This window comes from Adiantum capillus-veneris, chromosome 13 (assembly GCF_014529385.1).
Source record: "Adiantum capillus-veneris isolate H3 chromosome 13, ASM1452938v2, whole genome shotgun sequence".
Lineage (NCBI taxonomy): Eukaryota > Viridiplantae > Streptophyta > Polypodiopsida > Polypodiales > Pteridaceae > Adiantum > Adiantum capillus-veneris.
Window position 1 is genome coordinate 152,309,765 of NC_140943.1, and position 19,892 is coordinate 152,329,656.

The following is a 19,892-nucleotide window of genomic DNA, read 5'->3' on the forward strand; positions in this document are numbered from 1 at the left end:
CAGCGCTTTGCAAGGGGTCCAATTACAGTAACAAAATCTGAGAGGAAAAACATCTAATATCTGCTATAGGTCACAAATCCTTCAAACCATGCATGTATTTGTCCCAAGCAGATTCCTTAAGCAGGCCAGCAGTAACAGAGTTTAAAATAGTAGTATTAGCGATTCAAGTATGCTGTGCTCACAGAAATGCAACAGTTAGTCTTCTTTGAGCCAGATTCCCAGTTGAGAAATAGATGAACGTATTAGGAGGCACCTTATGCAACCAAGCTATTAATTCTATACCAGCAGCAAAGAGCAATATTTCTATCGTCTCCACAGAGGGCAATCCCAACAATAAAAATCATACATAAATTTATCATAAATAAAACCTGATGACAATACTGAACCTTCTAATGCACAAAGACACACCGCTACATTTCGTTATGTCGATCCAACTCCTTGCTAGTCCAATGAGGATTGTTGCAGTTGCAATAAAAGAAGATAGCTATCCACCCAGCAGAGGAGAAGAGGCACCACCATTGGCTTATGCCCGTGTCTGTGGGTACTTGCAATCTACTGGTGACACAGAAATATATAAAGAGCTCCTGGAGTCTTAAGAGCTCAAGGGTTTGTAATCACTGAATATATAAAGAGCTCCTGGAGCATACTGTAAGCACTGGTTTAAGAGTTGCTAGCGTAAGACATTGATACAAAATCTGCTGATCACCACATTCCGTAAGCACTGGTTTAAGAGTTGCTAGCGTGAGACATTGAAACAAAATCCGCAGATTGAATTTTTCCACAGATGCATCACTGAATGACACTGATCATTAAACAGGCCAACCAAGATGAGTTTTTCCATAAGACTCAACTATATTTACAGTCCCCGCCACAATACAGCTCGTCACCTGCCCGATAACCTACAAATTCAGCCCAAATTTGCACTCAATCAGCAGGTGCAGTTAAGGACACAAGTCGTCAACTTTCTGACTTCCAGGTTCAGATTTCCCGTTGGAACTTGTTAGAAGTGCTTCAAAAGTCATCCCCTCTTGACAAGACTTCTTTACAAGTTGGTCGAAGATATATTGTATGTTCAAATTGGGCCACATAGCTTCCCTTGATATCACATAATGGAGGAATTCGCTGCAAAAATTGACAATTTCATCTCTCTCTCTCTCTCTCTCTCTCTCTCTCTCACAGACATTGGTTCTCTTTGAGGGGGGAGCCACTATGTGTCAGCATGTTTCTCCTGTAGTTCTTAGGAGGATGCCACATTTTCCTGGTCCAGAGAGAGCTCCCATGATCAGGTTAAGAGTGCAGATTTTACATTAGGATTCCTTTTGGATGAGGGAGGCTGTTTATGATACCATACACGAGATGAACTACTTTATGGATATCGGACACTATTGAGGGTGAGTAGGAGAGCTCCGTTTGCAAAGAAGTTTGACTATTCAATAGGTTTTGCATCACAGCAGATGTCGTGATATCTGAGCTCTTACTTGCACAGTTCTTTGCAGTTGGTCCATGGAGATTTCCAGATGTTTCTTTGAGGAAGGAGCCACTATGTGTCAGCATGTTTCTCTTGTAGTTCTTAGGAGGATGTCACATTTTCCTTGGTCTAGAGAGAGCTCCCATGATCAGGTTAAGAGTGTCGATTTTACATCAGGATTCCTTTTGGATGAGGGAGTCTGTTTATGTACCATATACGCGATGAACTACTTTATGGATATCGGACAGTTTCCAGATTTGTTTGAGAGTCATTTTAGTACGGCTATGGGGAAGTTGCCAATGTTGCTTGCTATCTGTACTCGCGCCAGATCTGCCTGGGCCGACAACAACAAAATTCCAGCTTATTGGGCCACATAGCTTCCCTTGAAATCACATAATGGAGGAATTGGCTGCAAATATTACCATACATGGGGTTTGGTATCATGCCTTGCATAACCCCGAAGACTGTTCCTGGCATATATTGCTCGTTCTAAGCGCATAACCAGCCATGCTCTGAAACACAAATCCGCCCTAGAAATATCCCAGATATACCGTGGGTGGTGAAAGAACTTGTTGCATAGTCTGGAAACTAGTTCCTTGTCCATTTAATGCAACATTTGGCTGAAAGGTCCTTTTGTCCACGAACAGGTGGTTAGGACGCCGATTCCACACGCTTTACCAGTTCAGCCAACCAACCTCAACTGACTACGCAACATGCGAGTGCTCCCTATCTCTCCCCTGTTAGGGTACCAGGGCTTGAGCCTCAACGGGCTCTGTTACATGTGAAAGTTGCCTTGTCTGTTGTGACACTGGTGGCGCTTGCAGAAATTCCATAAACCTAGGATTCTGCACCAACCGAGAAAACACATTCACAGCAACAACCAACTGTGTCCTGATCGCATCCTCGTCTAGTTGCCCAATCGTAAACCCTTGACCTTGTGGAGCATTCACATCAACAAAAGGTACAGACAAGGGTGGCCGCAAATTTTCGCCACACTCGAACACTAGAGGAGGAACAACCTGTTTGTCCTGTGAAGAGGAACCCTCTTCCTTGGTGTCATTCAATCTATCATCCATAGTATAATTCCAAGTTGCTGTGCTCTGTGTCCTCGCCAAAAACTGACCAAGTGTAAGGTGCAGCGGAATAAATGTTGTGCCCACCCGTGAGAGAAGTCATGTGCATCATGCAATATGGCTGGCCTGAGAGAGGGCAACACACATAGACGCTGACGAAAAAATAACAATCCATCACGAATGAGATAGTTGCTGGGCCCTTGGGAAGCAAGAGCCTGCAACCAATACTTACCAAACTCCGAATCTGCATACTGATTCTTCATGCTGTTAAAAGACTCACCCTGTATAGAAAATGTGGTTCTTGACTCAAGAGCCAAAATCTGTCCTTTGCGACTCAACGCATCTGCAATAGGGTTAGCTTTTCCAGGCACATACTCAATCAAACCTCCAAATTGCTCAAAAAATTGTGACCACCGCGCTTGGCGATCACTCCAATGTGCACTAGGCATAGACTGTAGCCACTTGAGGGCTTGATGATCTGTGCGCACTGTAAACTCTCTACCATACAAAAAATGCTTCCAATGCTTAAGAGAGTGAATGACAGACAAAAGTTCTTTATCATAAACTGAATAATTCTTTTCCGCACTATTGAGCTTCCGGCTAAAGAAAGCTACTGGGCGACCATGCTGCTGGAGCACAGCGCCTATGGCGACATTGCTAGCATCCGTCCATACCTCAAAGGGATCATCCCAAGAAGCAAGGATAAGACACGGAACTTCCGTCACCGCAACCTTGAGAGTTACGAAAGCCTCTCTGGCTGCCTCGGGCAAGTCTACGCGCTGACGGCGAGTCTTTACCCCTTTCAAAACATCAGTCATAGGTGCAGCAATGCGTGCAAAATTCTCTATGTGCGAACTATATGCTTGACATAACCCAAGAAAAGAACACACATCATATGTAGTTTTGGGCAATTCCCAATTACGAACCTATTCCACCTTCGCGGGGTCTAGCTTGACGCCTTCTGCAGAAATGATATAACCCAAATAAGTGACTTCAGTAAGAAAAAATTCAGACTTCTTATCTGCAATGTACAACTGACACTCATCCAAACGAGTTAGTACCCTTTCAACATCTCTTTCATGTTGTTCCCACGATGCAGAAAAAATGAGAATATCATCTAAAAAGATGAACACACATACACCTACCATGTCGCCGAAACGACCTACCATGAGACGATTGAATGTACCCACGGCTCCTGTCAATCCAAAAGGCATAACAATATACTCCCATTGCCCTCGCTCGGTGCGAAAGGCAGTCTTGAAAATATCGCCTTTGAATACCCGTACCTGATGGTATCCACTTTTGAGATCGAACTTGCTGAAAACCTTTGCCCCATTGAGCCTATCCAAGATATACTCAATGCGAGGCATCGGAAACTTGTTCTTGACGGTCATCTTGTTTAATGCCCTGTAATCAACACAAAAACGAGACGAACCATTCTTCTTGCGAACGAACAAAATAGGGGCAGCAAAAGGACTTACACTAGGACGTATGAATCCTCTAGCCACCAACTCCGTGAGTTGTCGTTCTAACTCTTCCTCCTGTGACTTGTTCAAACGGTAGGGAGCCTTACTGACCGGCTGCGCTCCCTCCATAAGCTCAATGCGATGGTCCTTCGGCCGCTCCGGTGGGAGACGAGGTGGAAGATCATCCTGCAAAAAGAGATGTTTAAATTTCGTAAACAACTCCGAATACTTACCTGGAGCCTGAATGCTCTGGGAAACTGGGACAGCATATATGAATGCCGCTTGTGCTCCTCGTCGTAATTCACGCTTTACCTGCACATGCGAGATGAGAGGCAAAGAATGCAAGCCCTCCTCAGCACGAATGATGAGGAGGGAATCTGTTTTGTCATGCAAAGTGAGAGTTAGAGCTTCCCAATCAACGAGAGGGTTCAGTTCACGAAACCACTTCCTGCCTAAAATCATATCACATCCTGAGAGAGGAGACACAAGAAATTTCCTACGAAAAGAAGCTTGCTGAACGGTAAACATCACATCAAGGCACTCCTTCGTGATGAGAGAGTCCATACCGGGAGCGAAGCCAGAAACCTCGATAGGAGATTTCTGACTAACCTCTAGGTGGGCTCTCTCAACAAGAGGGGGACTAATCACATCATGCATACTGCCTGGATCAAACAATATGATAAAACGCTGTCCTTTTACATGACCATAACACTTCATGAGAGATTCGTCAATGTGTGTGTCAGAGTCATGAGAAGATGCAGGTTGTGTTGTGACAGAGTTTGTGGTAGTTGTGGGTGCCTTTGGTTCTTTAGGTGGGATTGTCTTAGGACAGTTTTTCTTAATGTGACCCTTAATGTGACATTGAAAATATCTACCTTCTTTAGCATAAATCACTTGTTCTTCAGCCGTGATGTATCCTCCTATAATTCCTTGTGAAGCTTTTTCATCAGGGGTTAGCTTAGGTTTTGCAGGTGCTTTAGCTTTACCCTTAGATTCATTGTTAGAGTTCTTTTTCGAGGAATTAGATGAAGAAGGGCTAGAAGAATTACCATTCTTACCATTCTTTTCGTTCTTACCATTCTGTGTGTTCTGAGAATTCTGCGGGGTTCCTTGAGAAGTCTTGTTTTCCTTAGGCTTTCCTTTGTTGTGCTTCATCTCGTGGACGAGAGCAATTGCTACCGCTTTGTTGAGATCGATGGGATCGAGTACCTCGACATCATACTTGATATACTCGTCCAAGCCGTAAAGAAATGCCTCCTTGCGCTTCGCATCCGATTTGCGTAATTGAGTGCCAAGCTGCAAAACACGATTAGAGAAAGACATAACCGGCATATCATTTTGCTTGAGAGCTCGCCAATCGTCCTTAAATCGTGCAAGGTACTGAGGTGGCATAAACCGTGCCTTGAGCTTGTCTTGGAAATCAGCCCAACTAAAAGAGAGGGGCGTAAGATTGTCGGCTGCCTCTAGGTGCGCGGCTAGCTGTGCCTCTTGCCATGCCTGGTACCAATTTATGGCATCACCGGCAAGGTACATAGCTGCCGTCAAAACTTTGCTATTGCCTGTTTTCTTAGTTGTCGCAAAATAAGCATTAAATTGATGCAACCAAGAAAACAGTAGCATCCATCTTACCGTCATACTTACTGAAAGTCAACTTCTCTGTGACTGGATTGTGTGAATCCACATCGTGGCTTGCGCCACTTGACGAACTCCCACGATCTTTGGGTGGTTCGGTCTTCAAGGCGAGGAGTTGGGCAATAAATTCTTGATTGCGAAGCTCCCTTTGAGCTTCACCCTCTGCCTCCTTTTCTGCTTTTCGTTTATTTCGTTCAGCGCGCTCTCGTTCGAGAGCAAGCCGATTTTCTTCTTGTTGTGCGGCAAATCTTGCGTTTCTGTCGTCGCGCTCGTGGTCCTTGGTTGCTTGATCTGTGGAGCCATTCTTGCAATTCTGTCGTCGCGCTCACGGTCCTGAGCAAGGCGCTCATGTTCCTGAGCAAGTCGATTTTCTTCTTGTTTTGTAGCAAGTTTGTCGTTTCTTTCATCGCGCTCGCGTTCTAAAGCAAGGCGCTTGTCTTCTTGTCTATCCATCATGGCCATCGTTTGCTTCATCATTGCCTCCATAGGGTCTGGCGTAGATGGCGAAGGGGGAGGGTTGGAAAAATCTCCTGGTGGGGAAAATCCTTCGTCGCCTCTCTCATGCTCATCACCTGAATGCGAAGTATCCATGCCACTTCGGGTGACGATCATGCACTATGATCTTGGGGCCTGAAGCTCGCGAGGAACTTGGGTTCTTGAGGGTCTTGAGGTGGTTTGCTTATAAATTATCTTACCCAATTTGCCCTACTGAGTACCCAACAAAAGTCACTTAATAAATAAGTGAAAAATGTTAAATATAGCGAAAACTAGGCTAAAGTCACTTGAAAAATCCCAAAACTGTCTCTGATGGAATCTGATGGAAATGCTTATGCTTATGCTTATGCAACCAGAGGATATGCATCTACTCTAAGTGACTGGGCATGCACGGTCTACGAATAGACTCACAAAAGTGCCAGATCACTTCTAATCTAACTTGACTGGACTTGACGGAAACCCTGCTATGGTGTAGCTTGTCCACGGACACATAGGGTTGGGATGTGTCACGTGACACCAAGGCTCACTTCTTAAGGAAAAAAGTGACCTGTCCTGGCAATAGAACCATGAAACCGGCCCGTAGACTCGCTAGAGGGCGATAGACTTTAGCTTTCACCTGCATCTTTACTTGAACTTTACGACACAAAGCAACTCCACAAATAAACCTGTGATTAAAATTTAACACTGCAAACAAAAACGCAGCTTGGCAGCTAGAGTGCTTCCAAGCAGACATCAACACCTTGTAGGGCCCCAAAGACTGGCACCCCTTTCGGTATTTCTTTATTCCTATTGCAAATAGACGATTCAAACGCTTTCACCTAACTCTCACCAAGCTGTCCAAACCTGTCCATGGCTGTAATTGCAGGTTTTTGACCCAATTTCGCTAGCATAACGACTCAAAACCCCTGTAGGTCAAAAGTACGTACACGTCAAGGACACTTTCCCTTGCATTTTGGAAGGTTTCTGGTGAGCTGCAGGTCAATTTCAGCGTACTTTACTTCTGTGTTTTGTGACTGTCAAGTGCCCAAAACCCTGCAAACGCATCCCAAGGCTTTCCTGACGATTTCACCCTAAACCTGCAGAAAAACATAGCAGGCTGTAATTTTCACGCCTACGTGTGTTCCAAGTGCTCTCGCAATGGGATAGTTCCCCTCTAAATCCGACGATTTTCACACGAGACAACTCTCCGTTTTTGCAGTCTTTCCCGATGGAACCGTGCATACCTGTGGGGGATTAGCAATTAGCTAATCCAGTTCCTATACAGAAGGCTCTTGCCTTGGCAAACGCGCATAAAACCCCCATAATTGTACATGGTCATCTGAGAAGCCCAAGTTCCAACTAGTCTTCTCCCTTGTCTCATGTAGCACGATTATCTCCTCTCGTGCATCTCTCTCTCCCCTTTGCACATACGGTAGTGCCCCCCTAAATGACTTTGAAATGAGCCTAGCCACCCTTTTATTGCTCGGATTTCAGTGCCGATCGGCCCGACCATCTCGTGGCGACCTGCCCTTCACTGTTGCAGGTGAAACTCTAGACCATTAGCCGTTTCACACTGGCCACACAATGTCCAACCATTTGTGATTGCAAAAGAAGGGTCCCAAAAATTAAATAAAAATCAAGGGAAAAAAACCAACAACTAAGGTTAGTGGTTGCCACAGCCTCCTGACATCCACCCCAAGAGAGCATTGGCCCCAAACCTTAGCGCTCCTTTCGGTATTTCTTTATATTGCTTCAACTCAGTACAAGGTGGTACTCTGTCCTTTGCACTCCTACGCGGAGACGTGCCAGAGACCGAGCCCATGGCACATATTTAAAGGCCCTTGGTACATGAAAGCATATGGTCCCAAAAGCTGACATCCAAAGCTACTAGCGCAAATCACGGAAAACTTGGCGAAAACTTCCTCTACTGTTGCTTCTTCTTAGGGCTTGGGCCCCTCAATTGAGATCTGCATGTCGGCTAGGATTGGCACGTCATCAGTTTGTGACACTGGATCTTTCTCCTCTTCTTGCCCTTTCTTCCCTTGTCACTGGACTCGGAGGTCAAAGAACTATCAAAGCTATCAGAAGAAGATGATGACGAATTGAAAACATCCTCGAATCTCTCTCGTTTCTTTGCCTTCTTGACGGTTTGAAAAGTAGATCTCCGACCCAAGTAGCCTGGATAGTCTGTTGGTGGACTCTGCTTTCCTGGCGCCTTCTTGGTCTTCATGAGTTTGCTGACTTGTCGTTCTACTGCTTCTTTGAACTCATTGTTTGAGTACACCTCCTGAGCAGGAGTCCTAGGTGTGATCAACTTCTTCAGTGTTGACTTCAGAGGTGATTTGATGGCGCAGCGCCATATGCAATGCTCGGCCAAAAATCTTGCATACTGAGGATCCTTGGAGTACTGAAGCATCTGCTAGGAACAAGCGTCAACCTGCTGTTGCTACTGCATCTCCATCCTTTCGTACTCAATAGGTGGAGACGGTCCATACTGATCCGAATCTTCAGAAGATGGACAATGTCCGTTGGAATCTTCATTGTTCTTGCCTGAGCCGGAATGGTGGTCGGGTGCTACAATTTCCTCCTGGCGGGATTCGTCGACTCAATCCATGTGTGTTGTGAGTAAAGGGATCAAATCCTTCCTAGAAGAAGAATGGACTGAGCTATGAGACCACTATAACAAACTTAGACACCCCAAGTCGAGAATCTACAACAACACACGAGAGAAAATTGAAAGAACTGAACAAACTAAGAGAGACGACACGGCACAACGTAGTTCCACACCCAGAGAGATTGGCCCCAAAAATTGGCGCCCCTTTCAGTAGTTCTTTATTTTATTGCTTCACAAAGTACAATGTCCGAGGGTCCTTGTCTCGTTTGAGGGTCTTCGTCTTAGCAGTGATCCCAAGCGTATCTGCTTGAGAGAGGGGGCCTAGGCCTTTCAAAAGCAGTGTACATGAAAAGCTTTAAGTCTAAAAGCATCTGAGTTCCAAAAGCTAGCGCTAATGCTACCACCGCAAATCTCGGAAATTTGTACAGGTGCCATGTCAGCAGCCACCGCGAATCGTGGAACGTCCATACAACTCTGTCACGTTAGCATCTCCAGGCGATTTGGGGGTTCCAACTTTATTTTAACCTTTAGTGTCCCTCTAGGCCTTGTCGAACGGGAGCCCATAAGTTGGAACAACTTTAAAATCGTTGGTCTTTATTTTCAAGTTTCTCGGCAAGTTGGTAGCACTTCTCTGCATCTTTCAACAAGGCTCTAACCTCTTTGCGTTCGGAGTGTGTCCTTTAGGTTATGCCATGCCATCACTTTGTGACATAACCTATTTAGCAATCACATCCAAACGGCACTGATCTTTTCACGGATGTCTTGATCTAATAAATCTTGTTACTATCACAGATTTTGTCACGCGGACGGACACCACGTGCCAACGGAAAAGAACAGACTGAACAATTTTAAGCACTTCAAATAACAACTGAAATGAAAGAGATACACGACACACGAGACGGGGAGTGGTGGAGTTTCACCCCGAGAGAGCACTGGCCCCCAACCTTGGCTCCCCTTTCGGTATTTCTTTATATTGCTTTAATTGAGTACAACTCCCATGGCTCTGCTCTGCATCCCCCACAGGTCGACTGTCAGAGTGAGAGCCCATGGGCCATATTTAAAGGCCCTTGGCCTCTTAAAGCAGTTTACATGAAAAGTATTCAAGTTCCAAAAGCATCTGGCCTCCCAAAAGCAACCGGCACAAAATAAGGGATATTCGTACAGCCTGCCACGTCACGAGTTAGCAGCGTAAATCGTAGGATTCCGTATAGCTGCCACGTGGCACGGTTAGCGCAATTTGCGGGCAACCATACAGCTATCGCCACGTCATCAGTTCTCCACGCTATCTTCTTTGTACATGGGTTCAACTTTATTTATTGTCTTGGTGTCACTTGGGCCCCATCGGATGGGGTCTCTTAATTTGGTGGGAACTCTTCTTTAAAAATAGGTCACTTGGCAAGACTTGGTAAAACTTCTTCTGCTTCTCCTTAGGGTTTAGGTCTCTCGCTTGGAATCTACAGGTTGGCTCCGCTCTTCAGTGGCTTGACATGTCAGCAGTTTGTGACATATTCATATCCTTTCTTTTCACATTTCAATGAAGCAAACCATGCCCATGATTATCCGCACAAGATAGTACATGCACATAGCATGCAGTTCCCACAATCACACACTAGTTCACTCTGAACATCGTGTTTCCATCATTCAATCTAGCCATCTCATTCCGTCCACAACTCTTGATGCACCTAGATCACTGTGCACTCATCAATCCTTCCGGAACTCTTGATGCACTCACAACAGTATCCAGTCATCTCATCCACATCGACACCTTGATGCACTAGAATCTCATTCAGTTCACGTTCAGTTCTTAGTCACTTAGCCATCACATCCATAGCTCACTGATCTCTAAGAGATCTGTAGATGCACTAAGTTCGAATCATTCATCAGACAAAATGTTGCAGACATTTCATCTTTCTCTACATGTCTCTAACAATACACACATGAAAGAGCACATGTCTTCAATTCAATCAAGAAAATTTCCAATTCATTGCACATATTTTCATACAATCATTCCGCAAAATACTGTAAGCCCGTCAGTATCCCTAAATTCTCAAAGAGAAATTAGTGAGTTTATTCAATCTAAGCAATCTATGACAAAGGAGCAAAGGGGCTCCCCTCTTGTGCAGACCTCACCATCAGATTCAACCTGCTGATTCATCGGTAATTTTTGGCATAGACACTACTAGTGACCCAAAAGCTTCAAGGTACAACTCTCTCTAAAGAGACTTTGCGATGTTCTCCTCCATCCACTTGGCATCGAGGGCCAAAAAGTACCCTTGACCAAATTATCGGGTGGAACTAGCTTACCTTTCTATTCTTTTCCTTGTATCCTATGACCTGTTGGTAGCCCCGCTCGCCTCCCCTGTCCTTGGCACCACAATCTGGATCTTTGGAATTCTTTGATCCACCAGTTGACTCCCTTTATGTTCTTTTGTTGTGCCCTGGGACCTGTTGGTAACCTCCCTAGCCTCCCTTGTCCACTAGCACTTCAATCTCAATCGTCGGAATTCTCGGATGAACCATCAACTGATTCCCCTGCTTCTTCGAAACCCTTGGATGCACTATCATTTGATTCCCTTCCTTCTTTGAAATCCTCTGATGAACTTGCATCTGGTTCCCTTGGTTCGTCGGAACTCTCGACTGCACTATCATCTGATTCCCTTTCGTCTATGAAATCCTCTAATGAGCTGTCATCCGGTTCCCTTGGTTCATTCTCTTCACTAGTAGACTCTTGCCCGGTTGAGGTCGACACTAACCTGTACATAGGATAAGTCAATGAGCTGGCATGCATTTCAAAACCTTGCTTGGCATGTCCCATAAGCCTCTGGATAGAATTACGCTTTTGTTGCAAAGATTACTGTCGAATCTCTTTTGGCAAGCCATAGCAAAACCGCTCAATCTGGTCTGTCAAAGTAATCCTTCAAAACGAGGACACTCACAAATAAGTATCCCAAAACCTCTGGCAGTAGTCATCCAACCTATCTTTCTCAGTCATTCTCAAACGATGCCAAGCCGTGATGACATCTTCATATTCTTATGGTATCCAAGTTAACGTGAAAATTCTCTTGAATTTTACCCACGTTGTAGGTGCTTGTCTGCATAATAATAGAGTAGACCACCATGTCTGTGCATTTCCTTTTAGGTAAGATGCCGCCCTTTGCACCTTGGAGCGATCCAAAAACCAACCTCCCCTAAAGGCAACGTCAAACTGCTGTATGAACTCAAGCGCTCGATGGGCGTCTTGGTAGCTTGAAAACGTGTCAAACCTAACTACCTGAAGCTCTTCCTTGAACTCCTTGGTCTTCTTGTTCTTTCTCAGATGTCACGTGCGCACTTCACTTGCGCTACGTGGACATGCTTCTGCTACAGCCTAGCATGAGTCTTAGTTTAGGACCTGGAATGGCACCTTTGTGCGCCCCTAACAGGACGTGCATATCGAGGCCAGTCACAGTTGCATACCCTCTCTTGCACAGAAATAGCATTTTAGCATGTAGGTGTTTTGCTGCATGAGAACCATCTCTAAACTGGCAATTTATTATTAAGTGAATTTTCAGCCTATTTTTACAAGGTCGTGGGGCTGCCTTTTTGCCTGCTCAACCCAACCCTCCGCACCTATATAAGGAGCCCTATGGGCGCTAGTTGGACACAGAAGACGCACGGAAAGCAGAACACCAAGCGGGGCCGCATGACCTAGTAGAAGCCCAACGTTTTCTCAGCATGGCCAGCCCTTGAAGACCAGCGTTTTTCAGCCAAAAGACCACTGTTTTTCAGCCTTCATGATCAGCGCGTTTTTCAGCCAGAACGGCCAGCGTTTTTCACTTTGAAGACCCACAGATTTCAGCCCTAGCCTCGTCATTGGTTGCACTCCCTTGACCATCGGCATCCCTAGCAGCTTCCGGCATTCAGTCGTCGTCGACACAGTACCCCAGCACCCAGTACCCCTTGTGCCTTGGCTCGGCGTAAGGATCCACAGAACCTCGTCATCATCGTCGTGGGCATAGACCCATCAATACCCATCGTCGACACAAAACCCATCAATGCCCCGTCGTCGACATCATCATCGTCGACACAAAACCCATCAGTACCTCGTTGTCGTCGCCGTCGTCGACATAGAACCCATCAATACCTCGTCGTCATTGTCATCGTCGTCAACGCAGGACCCATCAGTACCACCTCGTCATCGTCGTCATCGACACAGAACTTATCAGTACCTCAACACCTGTCACGAGGACGTGGCAACTACTAATTACTGTCACCAGGACGTGGCAACTGCTAACTTTAGTTGTTGGTTTCTTTTCGATGATTTTTATTTGATTTTTGGGACCCTCTTTTTGAAGTAACAAATGGCCGGACATTGCGTGGCCAGAGTGAAACGACCGATGGTTGAGAGTTTCACCCGCAGTTGGGAAGGGCAAGTCGCTACAGGATGGTAGTAAAAGGGTGTCTAGGCTCAATTCCAAATCATTTTGGCCTCCTCGCTACACTTATAAGTCGGTGGGTACTAGGAATTAACTCTAAAGAGGCAAACTGGACACATGGAGGCTCCAGAGAGATTTGCCAGAAGCATCAGCAAGAGGGGGCGTCCAAATTGAGACAGGAGGCTGATTTGCAACTTATTGTGACTTATAGTGTGGGTGAGTAGTGGGTGCAGGTGATCACAGCTTTAATGGAAAGCTTGCCTTCTCCCTTGTCTCATGCAATGCGATGACTGGCTCTCGCATATCTCTCTCTCCCCTTTGGCACTATGGTAATGCCCCACTAGATGGGCTACTCAGTTGACTATGTACAGTTCTGTGGGTGTATGCACGTTTGCCAATGCAAGAGCCTTATGAACAGGAAGTGGATTAGCTAATTGCTAATCCCCCACATGTATGCACACTTCCATCGCGAATGATTGCGAAAATGGAGAGTTTTCTTGCATGAAAACTCGTCCATTTCAAAGGGGAACTCTTCCATTGCGTGCGGGAGCACGTGAGACACACGTAGGCGTGCTCGCTCCGCTCGAAACGGTCCAAAACAGAGAACTACAGCCTGCTGTGTTTTTCTGCAGGTTTAGGGTTTCGCACCTAAACTGCAGGGAATCGCCAGGGGAGCCTCGAAAATGCCTTGGGATGCGTGTACAGGGCTGTAGGCACCTAACAATGGCCCTGACATTGCAAACGAAGTTTGCCAATGATCGGTATAATGGCAACATCCTGTCCGGGTGCCGCTAGAACTGCCTTCGCCTATGGCCTCAGCGCGTCGGGCGTAATTCCAAGTTGAGCCGCCAATTCAAGTGAAAAAAAGTTGACCTTGGCTCCTCCATCAAAGAAAATGAGGGCTTCTTCATCTTTCACTTTGCCCCAAGTGTGGCAAAGTTTTGTACTTTCGTTCATTTGATCGGTTCGGGCCCCACGCAATATGGTACCAGTTTTGCTTTCATCTGCCTTTTCTGCCACGTTCCTCTGTTGCTCTAGAACTCTCTTGCCTGTCTTCAGTCTGTTCTTGTAGTGCCTTTTTGGGGCACTTTGCGGAGATGTGTCCAAATTCCCCGCCACCAAAACACTTCCCCTCTTTGAGATAGATAGCCCTTTCTCTAAGAGTCTATCGGGGACGTGTGTCTTTCTTTTCTTTGTCTTGGGAACTCTTTCTCTTTCTACTTTCATTGTGAGAAGTCTGTGGGTTCTCTCAGTCAAGATCTCATCAGTGGGGTAAGCCAAATTTCCGGAATGTATCACAAAACCCCGTTTCGCATGACTTATCAATTCTTGAATAGAATTCGACTTTTGTTCCAGGTGTAGTCTCGGATCGCTGTAGGGAGTCCCCAACAAAACCGCTCAATCTGTTCCTTAAAAGAGACCTTCATAAATGAAGAGGTTGGTAGAAAAGAGTTCCAAAATCTCTCGCAATAAGCATCAAAAGAATCTCCCTTGGTCATTCGAAGACGATTCCAAGCAGTTTGTATATCTCGTTCGTACTCACGAGTCAGGCAAGAAGAAAATAAAGAGTCTTTTAAATTTCAACCATTTAACTGGAGCTTCCTTCCTCAAAAGAAGAGTGGACCACCATGTTCGAGCATTTCCCTTGAAGAAAGAAGTAGCCCTCCGAATCTTGGAGTGCTCTGAGTAATGCTCTCCAGAGAATGAAGTGTCAAACTGCTAATGAAGGCCAAAGCCCTCGGAGCATCTCGGAACCCAGAAAAGGATTCAAACTTAGCCAAGTGTCCACTTCTTTGAATTCTTTTGTTTTCTTGCTCTAGTCTTCGAGGAAGTCATATTGGTTGGCTCAGTAGAAGTGCTTTTCAAGAGTGCTTGTCCATGTCTTTCTGCGAGTACAGGTTCCGCTTTTCTGCACTCGTCTGCCTTTTCGGCTTTCCTCCCTACATGAGAGGAGAAGTGATGGCCACACGCCATCTCGAGTAAATCTTATCAATCGGGTAATTCTTCAGGTGTTTCGCCAATCTCGGGTCCCTAGAGTACTTAATCAATTTGTTCACATATATGCCAATCTGCTGACGTTTGTACTCCTTTCTAGCAAACTTGTCTGAATTTTTTTTGCCAAAATCTTCTTTCTTTTCTTCAGTTCCCGCGCCAGATTTTCAACTTTTTCTTGCCTTCCCACTAAGAGGTGTCATCTCTGTCAGATTCTTCACGAGAACTCATGTGTAATCTGGGATTCTTTATGGCTTTATGCTTTGTAAGACAGAGCGACGAAGACGGGAGCGCGCCCGATGTGCGATGTATAAAGGGTGGGAGTGGTTAATAAGTCTGGGGTCGGGACACGAAGATTCTTTCTGAAAAGCTGTGCGCTGCAAAAAGGATCGGATCCTCCGTAGAAGAAGAATCTTTCTGTGCTCTGATACCACTGTAACAAACTTGGACATCCCAAGTCAAGATTCTATCACGACACAACAGAGATTCACTTCAAAACAGTTCACAATTTACACTTGAGTCGACACGGCCCGTTGTAGTTCCATGCCTAGAGATATTGGCCCCCAAAGACTGGTGCCCTTTTCGGTATTTCTTTTATTATTAATCTTTGTTCGAAGTACAAGAGAGTGGGTAGGTGCTCACTCTCAAACTCTGCGTCCAGATGCTCTGAGAAGTGAGGCCTTGCCCACTTATTTATTGGTACAAGGGATGCCTGAAAGAAGAGCCCCAAAAGCATTAAACTCAAAAGCTTCCAATTCAGAAGCATCTGTCTCAAAAGCTTTTTAAATTAAAGCATCCAATCCCAAAAGCTCGCGTAAATCAGCCAACAGATTTTCAAGAAATCCGTACGCACTGCCACGTCATCAAATCTGCGAATTCCGCCGCAAATCCTGGAAACCCGTACAGTGGCCACGTCAGCTTCCAGCGCATTATGCGGGGGTCTGTACTGCTGCCACGTGTCACTGTGTGTCCGGGGTCTGTGCCACGTCAGGGGTCTATGACAGTCTTTGGGGCCAAGAGGTGTCGGCGTCTGCTTGGTAGCGCTCTAGCTTCCAAGTCGTGTGTGTTTGAAGAGTCAATTCTCGTTACAGGTTTTTATTTGCAAAGTTTCTCTGTGTCCTAAAGTCTAAAGTAATGTTTCGGGTGAAAGCCAGAGTGCCCTACGGGCCGGTCTCATGGTTCCGTCGCCGGGACAAAATCACTTTTTCCTCAAGAAAGCCTCAGTCGGTTTGCGACGAAGACACAGAGTACAGGAACGCGGGATTACACTATGGCCGACAAAGGGAAAGTCATCATGGAAGAGGGTTCCTCTTCACAAGACAGGCAGGCAATTCCTACAGTGAGGTTGCGAGAGTTCACGCCCCGTCTGTCTGTACCTCTTGTTGATGTGAATGCTCCACCAGTGCAGGGCTTTATGACTAGGCAACTTGAAGTTGATGCGTTCAGGACTCACCTGGTTGCCTCTGTGAATGTGTTTTCTTGACTGGTGCAAAACACAAGGTTTATGGAGTTTTTGCAAATGCTACCAATGCCACTGCAGACAAGGCAACTCACACTGGCAGTAGAGCCCGATGAGGCACAAGCCCGAGTACTTCATGCGTCCCAACAGGATGGGGAGCACTCGCACGTTGCGGAGTCAGGGGCTCCAAGACAGGTTCCTTCCGTCCATGAACAGGTAGTTAGGACGCCAATTCCACAAGTTTTGCCAGTTCAACTTGCCACCTTTCAGAGTCCACATGTTGCACTAAATGGACAGGGAACCCGAAAGACTTTGGCTTTCACCCGAAACTTTACTTTAGACTTTAGGACATAGAGAAACTTTGCAAATAAAAACCTGTAACGAGAATTGACCCTTCAAGCACACACGGCTTGGAAGCTAGAGCACTACCAAGCAGACGCTGACACCTGTTGGTCCCAAAGACTGGCGTCTTTTTCGGTATTTTTGTTTTCGTAGTGCAAAAAAACGACCCGATCACTCCTAACTCCCACCAAGCTGTCCGGACCTGTCCATGGCTGTAATCGCAAGTTTTTGACCCAATTTCGCCAACATAACGACGCAAAATCCATGCAGGTCAAAAGTGCACGCCTAGAACGCTTTGCCCGATTCTGGACGCTTTACGATGTTTCGCCACTGTTAGGTGCCTACAGCCCTGTACACGCATCCCAAGGCCTTTTCGAGGCTCCCCTGGCGATTCCTTGCAGTTTAGGTGCGAAACCCTAAACCTGCATAAAAACATAGCAGGTTAAAATTCTCTGTTTTGGCCCATTTCGAGCGGAGCGAGCACGCCTACGCATGTCTTAGGTGCTCCCGCACGCAATGGGACAGTTCCCCTTTGAAACGGACGAGTTTTCACGCGAGAAAACTCTCTGTTTTCGCTATCATTCGTGATGGAACTATGTGTACGAGTGGGGGATTAGCAATTAGCTAATCCGATTCCTGTTCAGAAGGCTCTTGCCTTGGCAAACGCGCATAAACCCACAGAATTGTACATGGTCAACTGAGTAGCCCATCTAGTGGGGCATTACCATATGTGCCAAAGGGGAGAGAGCGATACGCGAGAGCCAGTCATCGCGTTGCATGAGACAAGGAAGAAGGCAAGATTTCCATTTAAGCTGTGATCACCTGCACCCACTACAGTGAGTTGCAAATAAGCCTCCTCTCTCAATTTGGGCACCCCCTCGTGCTGATGCTTCTGGCAAATCGCTCTGGAGCCGCCATGTGTCCAGTTTGCCTCTTTAGAGTTAATTCCTAGTACCCACCGACTTATAAGTGTAGTGAGGGGGCCTAAATTACTTTGAACTGAGCCTAGACACTGTTCTACTCCTTGGATTCCAGTGCTGACTGGCCAGTCCATCTCGTAGCGATCTGCCCTTCCCAACTGTGGGTGAAACTCTCGGCCATTTGTGACTTCAAAAAGAGGGTCTCAAAAACTAAATAAAAATCATTGAAAAGAACCAACAACTAAGGTTAGTAGTTGCCACGTCCTCGTGACAGTAATTAGCAGTTGCCACAACCTCGTGACATAGCCCCCTCTTGAAATCGCAAACGTTCTCGATTGCATACTATATATACATGCCAGTTATGATCTTGTGTTGTCAGCACGCTTTTATCATTGGATGTACCTGCAAGAAAGATCATGACACATAGATACAAATGACTTAATGAGACCTTCATACTTTTGTCATTTCCATCTATGATAGAAGTGAGCATAATACCTTTAACACTTGAAGAGCGATGCGCACTTCTATTGCACTGAATCCGTATGTACATTTGATGTGGTAGCTCCATCATTACCCCTGCACGTTGGGTTGGGACATACGTATGCTGTAACCCAAAGGCCTCAAGGTAAAGCTGCAATACAATTGGTGACTCTGACAATTCATGCTGTTCCATCCACTTTGCATCCATAGGTGGATAGTTTTTGAACTTCACCAAATAGCGTCTTGCAACCTGTCCCTTAACTTTTTTCTTTATGTGCCAAAATCTGCTCAGGTACCAAGATCTCATCAAGTTCATCGACTTTTGGCTGATCTTCCTGTGGCATCTATTCTGGCACATCACCCACAAAAGATCTTAAAAGACTCACGTGAAACGCATTATGAATTTTCCAAGCGTCAGGCAATTTCAGCATATAAGCAACATCACCGATCTCATCAAGCACTTGAAAATGTAAGGATTCTAGTTGCTAATCCTTGATCAATTACTTAAACTCATGATTAAGACTTGAGGAACTTGAACTGTACTCAGAAACAAGACTTAGAAGACTCTGTGTTGATTGATTGAATGAATGCCTGAAACTGAATACAATAGGCTCCTTATATAGGAGACAAAGAGACACAAATGAAAAGACACGTCTCCTGGTGAAGAGACATGACTTTAGACGTAAAGACACATCCTTTGGGCGAAGAGCTGCAACCATTGGGCGAAGAGTCGCACCCGTAGAGCGAAGGGGTGTGACCAGTCGTCAAAGGAGTGTGGCTTTTGGCGAAGAGGCACGTCTCTTGAGCGAAGGGTCGTGACCATCCAAGAGTAGGGATTCTCCTTGGCATGGCACTTTGGGTATCTGCAACTAGGAGTGTATGTAATACTGCAATATAGTCGCAATTGTGACATTCCCTCCCTCTTTAAATAAAACCCAGGGTAGTTGTAGAAACTCCGGGAGAAGGAAATGTATTGTTGTTGTGCTTCTGCATCCAAAGCTCTTTCTGTTAAGTCACATGTCATGGCACTGTTATTGACCATGACTATTTTGCCAAACTGAAAACTGATCATATGTGCAACTTGATAAGTGCCTTTGTCAAAGTCTTTTGTAACTTCGAGTTTTGTCCAATAAAATATTGAATCTGTATCTACTTCGAGTGAAATTATTGGTAAATTGACTTGAGTTTTCTGTTGAGTAAATTGACTTGAGTTTGGAAGCTGATGATCTTATTATTCCACTGCTGATGATCCTTTGGAAGCTTCATGTTTATGCTTTTGTTGCTGATGATTCCGATAAGAAGTTGGTTGCTTAGAACTATAGCATTTCCAAGAATATTCATGTTGAGACTTTTGTTGCTCGCATGAAGGTACTTTGTGTCTAGTTGTCTCTGAGAAATCATGCTTTGGGTGAGAAAATTTGAGTTCCGAAGCCTTTGGTATGAGTGGTTCTTCCTGATCGACCACTGAAGCGTCGGAAGAAGATGGTAGAGAAACTGCATGTGTAGTCCGGGAAGCAATTGGGTGACTCCGAGAAGAAGTTTGCGTCTACATTTGCT

General features: G+C 45.5%; 1 protein-coding gene across 1 annotated transcript in view; it reads right to left on the reverse strand.

Moving 5' to 3' along the window:
* Nucleotides 1-242: 242 nt before the first annotated feature.
* LOC147445102 (methionine aminopeptidase 2B-like) overlaps nucleotides 243-19,892 on the reverse strand; it is a 142,657-nt gene continuing 123,007 nt past the window's right edge. The window contains exon 12 of the mRNA XM_086527581.1: nucleotides 243-1,122. Coding sequence (XP_086383707.1) covers nucleotides 1,012-1,122 — 111 coding nt within the window. The 3' untranslated portion in view covers nucleotides 243-1,011. The remainder of the gene's footprint in view (nucleotides 1,123-19,892) is intronic.